At 42.6% G+C, this 5336-nt stretch overlaps 1 protein-coding gene across 1 annotated transcript in view; it reads right to left on the bottom strand.

Moving 5' to 3' along the window:
• MRPL39 (mitochondrial ribosomal protein L39) overlaps nucleotides 1-5336 on the bottom strand; it is a 37512-nt gene that overhangs the window by 11234 nt on the left and 20942 nt on the right. Inside the window, exon 2 of the mRNA XM_009995440.1 lies at nucleotides 1050-1156. Coding sequence (XP_009993742.1) covers nucleotides 1050-1156 — 107 coding nt within the window. The remainder of the gene's footprint in view (nucleotides 1-1049; nucleotides 1157-5336) is intronic.

Raw genomic sequence — 5336 nt, 5'->3', positions numbered from 1 at the left:
CAGCCAGAGGATTTTCCCCTGTGGAAGCATCTGCAGAGCAGCAGGACAGCTGGCTGGTCCTGGCTTGGTACCTCTCACTGCTGTCCCTGCTCACCTGGGCTCTCATCCAGGTGTGCAGCACGGTCACCGTTTGTGCTCTTTGTTACAGTATTTGATAGATGAAGAATTTCAGTGAGTCAATCATCCTGCTTCTTAGTTTTTTGAAACAAGTTCAATACAAGTTATTTTTAGTGCACCAGGCTTATTGTAGGCTACATACTTGTGTGTGTAAAGCAGTTCATATTCTCAAAGATGCTGTTATTTATATCATTATAGCTCAACTATACAATTATGTTTTAGTTCTATGGCTTGAGGAATCATATGCAGTCAATGATTACATCAGTTTTTTTTGTTTTAAACAGTAAAACAAAACCAAACTCACAATGTAGGGTACAAAAAGAACATTTATACTCTAAGAGGATATAAATTCAAAATGTTTGGAGAATGAAAGATGGAAAGAGGCTATTCTGTCACTCTGAGGAAATATTCAACAAGAGTAAAATCCTATTTGATTTTGCACACTTCTTTATTATGTCTCCCCTTCTGTTTTAAATTGACACTTTCTAATCTGTAAGTCATCTTTTGTACAAGTATTTGCCACTTCCTATTCAGTTTCATCTTCAGAAAAATTGTGATAGAGCACCTGATTCCTCCTTCCACTTGGTGTCAATTTGGAACACGATGCAGATAAAAAACATCTGGGACGTAACATGCCACAGACTACAGGAGGTGCCTGATCATCCCCTCTGCCTTGTGGTAATCCTCATCCAACAGAGTGACAGTGCAAAGCTGTACCCCAAGTGGAAATCAAAAGGCATCCAAAGCTGCTGGAAATTTCACCCAGGGTTCAGCTGGCATCTCTACAGCCCCTGGACAAAAGCAGAAGTGGAGCAACGATGGCACAGATTTGGGATTTAAAAAGTTAAATCTTCAAGTTTATTTTTTATTCAAGCTGACACAGCTGGCTCACAAGTGTAATATCCTTTCTCTGTTTACTACAGTATATTTACCTGAGGCTTCTGTGAAAGAGTGAAAACCCCTGGGTCTACTCAAACACGGTGGACTGAGCCGAGAGCCAGCTGGGCTCTCAGCTGCCAGATATGGCCCTGCAAGCAACCTGTGGGGAAGGAACAGAAAGGCTCAGTGCAATACCTCAGCTATTGATCCCTCAATGCCAAAAGACAAAGGTCTTCCAACTGAGAAGTACTCTGGGAAGGGTCTGGCTGAAGCCCAGTGACTTTTAGTGTGGCATAACACAGAGTATGTTTGTGATACTGAGAAGAGACAGGTAACAAAAGTGGAAAGCTGTCCAAGAATAATTACAAGGAATCAGACTTCATAAAGCCCTTTGACTTTTAGGAAAACTGTGGATGTTATTTTACAATGTGCAGAAGAAAATGGGAGCTTGCCCTATGAGGCAACAGCAACCCTGTTAAGAGCTCTTATACATAGTATGTGGCCCAACTCTAACCAGTAAGTGCCAAACTGTGACGGTCTATGTCCTTCAAAAGCAAAACTCACTTAGAAACTCCTGCCCCTCCCTTGGCCATTGTCATCCATTTCTCACTGCTTAGCCCCTAGGTAGGTAACTGGCAGTTCTGTACAAGGTGCTAAACATGAGATCACTGAAGTGATACAAATTGCACGATCTGTATGGATGAAAGATGTTCTATTCACATTATTTCAGTGACCTGACTTAAAGTGCAGCTTCATATACACATTCCTATGCACACTGTGGCAAAATAATTCTGAATCTGAATCCCAGGAGCCCCAGATCCATAAAGCCCCTGAAGAAGTCAGGATGAAGGAGGAGTTTGCTTTGGTAGATGAGGATTGGGTTAGGGATCAGTTAAGCAGTCGATGGGTCCAGATGGAATACACCTGTGGGTGCTGAAGGAATTGGCAGACATTATTGCTAGGCCACTCTCCATCATCTTTGGTAAGTCACGGGTAACAGGAGAGGTGCCTGAGGACTGGGGGATAGCAAATGTCACTCCAGTCTACAAGAAGGGCAAGAAGGAGGACCTGGGTAACTATAGACCGGTCAGCCTCACCTGCATCCCTGGAAAGGTGATGGAACAACTTGTTCTCGGCACTATCTCCAGGCATATCAAGGATGAGGGAGTCATTAAGAGCAGTCAACATGATTTTACCAAGGGAAAGTCATGTTTGAGCAACCTTATAGCCTTCTATGAGGAAGTAACTAGGTGGATAGATGATGGTAGGGCAGTAGATGTAGTTTATCTTCATTTCAGTAAAGCATTTGACACTGTCTCCCACAGCATCCTTGTAGATAAATTGAGGAAGTGTGGTCTTGATGGTCAGGTAGTGAAGTGGATCATGAATTGGTTGAAAGGAAGAAGTCAGAGAGTTGTGGTCAATGGGACAGAATAGTTGGAGGTCTGTGACTAGTGGAGTCCCTCAGGGGTCGGTACTGGAACCAGTACTGTTCAGCGGGGAGAAACATGATGAAATTCAACAAGGGGAAGTGCAGAGTTTTACATTTGGGGAAGAACAACACCATGTCCCAGTACAGGTTGGGGGCTGAACTGCTGGAGAGTAGTGTAGGTGAAAGAGACCTGGGGGTCCTGGTAGACAGGAGGATGACCATGAGCCAGCAATGTGCCCTTGTGGCCAAGAAGGCCAATGGCATCCTGGGGTGCATTAGAAAGGGTGTGGTTAGTAGGTCAAGAGAGGTTCTCCTCCCCCTCTATTCTGCATTGGTGAGGCCGCATCTGGAGTATTGTGTCCAGTTCTGGGCCCCTCAGTTCAAGAAGGACCGGGAACTGCTTGAAAGAGTCCAGCGCAGAGCTACGAAGATAATTAAGGGAGTGGAACATCTTGTGAGGAAAGGAGCTGGGTCTCTTTAGCTTGGAGAAGAGGAGACTGAGGGGTGACCTCATCAATGTTTATAAATATGTTAAGGGTGAGTGTCTGGAGGACAGAGCCAGGCTTTTTCCAGTGATGTCTAATGATAGGACAAGGGGCAGTGGGTGCAAACTGGAACATAGGAGGTTCCATGTAAACAACAGAAAAAACTTCTTTGCTGTGAGAGTGACAGAGCCCTGGAACAGGCTGCCCAGAGAGGTTGTGGAGTCTCCTTCACTGGAGACATTCAAAACCCACCTGGACACGTTCCTGTGTGATGTGCTCTGGGTGACCCTGCTCTGGCAGGGGGGTTGGACTAGATGATCTTTCGAGGTCCCTTCCAACCCCAAAGATTCTGTGATTCTGTAATCTGCCACCATCAGCATTGTGTCTAATGCATTGTACACTGTTGCTTAGGTTGAATCAGCAAACTTATCATGCCATCCAGTTTGGTGGATCTTTTTAAGAAATGTACCTTTGATTGCTACTGAGTGGTCTGCTTGGTGGCAGTAATCTTGAAAATTCAGTTTAAAAAAAAAGCATTCATACTGTACTTTGCAAGGCAAAGATAGAATTACACAAGATGTTGCAGAAAGTGGAGGAGAAAGTATTAACAGAAAAAGCTACAAGTACACATGGTTTGTATTACTGTTATCTTGTTCCACCCTCACATTTCTGGCTTTCCTAGTTCAAATTTGGCTGACACATTAGATATTAAATATTTTAAGTCTAATAGATAGTGTTCTATCAAAGCACTCTAATCCTTTTCATTTGAGCAAGACAACTAAACTATGGCATACCCTGTCTTTAAACAGCCATCAACAACACCTTCATGGAAAAGAAGAATATCTGAATATTTTTTTCTTCTTTTCTCAAAACAGTTACTTGCTCACAATTTTCAGTTTCAAAGTATAAAACAAGAAGATTATCTGCTAGCTAAATGATTTATTTTTTTTTCCAGAGAGGAGTCAAAGTAACATGAAGCAGCTAAATAAAATAACAAGATGCCACAGAAGTAGAAAGGAGACAAGGACTGATGTAACTGGGGGAGTGGACAGCCATGACAGCAATACCAAAAACATTACAAAAAAGCGAGGTGTGATGAGAACTCAAAATAAAAAATAAAAAAATTATCCTTTAAATTATAGGTATCAACCTCTCCACACTCTCACACGTGGCTGCTGATAACTCTTCACACTAAAGAGCAAGGCTTTCAAGTTGATAGATTCAATGTACTGCTGGCTGGTAATCTGGGCACAATGAAAACTACACAGCACATCCATTGATTGGTTTCAGAAACAAGGTTTGTGATATGGAGCTTGAAATATGTAATTTTTTTATTAAACTAGTTAATTAAGAGCTCTAGGCTTTGTGGTTCTCTGAACCTGGACCCTAACCCCAAGGGCAATAGTCTCATACAGCTCAGGCCATGGTCCCCAGCCCCATGTATAGGCTTTAAGTTATAATATCCTGAGCCACAGAAAATAAAGACTTCTTATGTTGCCTGTGTGATATATCTCATTTTATTAAAGTCACCATTATACTGGTAACATTGACCTGACATGTATCTATGTACCTTTTTTGCAGAAATATTACTTCTCTTTTATAGTCTTTTAAAATGTGAATAGTAAGGTAAGAATATTGTGATATATGTGGGCTTCATGGCATCCAGGTTTGTTTTTTTTTCTCCATTAAAATAGCTGCTACAGAGTTTATTTATTAATGATCTTTCCTCCTTTTCTACAGCCTAACAAACTGCAGTCAACATTGCTGTTCTGATTATCAAATAAATGCTGATGACAATTCTTGTTATAGAACCGTATTTCACAATATATGAGATAAATATATGTCATTAGAAACGACTCGTGCACGATTGACTGTCACAATGAGTAATTTTCCTTTATTCATAAATGTAAAGAACCATTACACTTCCTGTATATTTAATCAAGAATCTCCCAGATGGTTATAAAATACTCACAGAAAAAGGCTCTGAAGGTCACTGTGCAGTCCACCTGCTGGCAGGTGGGATTTTGTCCAGCCCAGCTGTCCATGCACAAGGAGTCACTGTGACTTTATTTAACCAAATCTGCAACTCGGAAGGAACAGCGCCTCATCATCACATTGCTCTTTTCATCCGGAACATCTGAATTTTTGTTTCGTGAGTTCACCCTGGCTGGGTTTGGCTTCCAGAAACGTTCCAACAGGGACTACGGTCTTCTCTCAGAAGTTGAAGCTGTTCGTAATTAAAGTTTCTTCTGCTGCAACAAACGTCCTTGAAGACTCACGAAGACCCACAGTTTAAAATTAAACACTTGGGAGGGACGAGCTGCTGAACACCGTGCGATGCGGGGGAGCGATGTCCCCCAGAGGTGGCGCGAAGCCGCCCGGGCTCCCCTCTCGGCGCGGCCCCGGGGCAGGGCAGGGCAGGG

Source organism: Chaetura pelagica, unplaced genomic scaffold, assembly GCF_000747805.2.
Source record: "Chaetura pelagica isolate M959 unplaced genomic scaffold, ChaPel_1.0 scaffold23, whole genome shotgun sequence".
Lineage (NCBI taxonomy): Eukaryota > Metazoa > Chordata > Aves > Apodiformes > Apodidae > Chaetura > Chaetura pelagica.
Note: the sequence above shows the minus strand (reverse complement) of the source record. Positions and strands in the feature narration are given on the sequence as shown.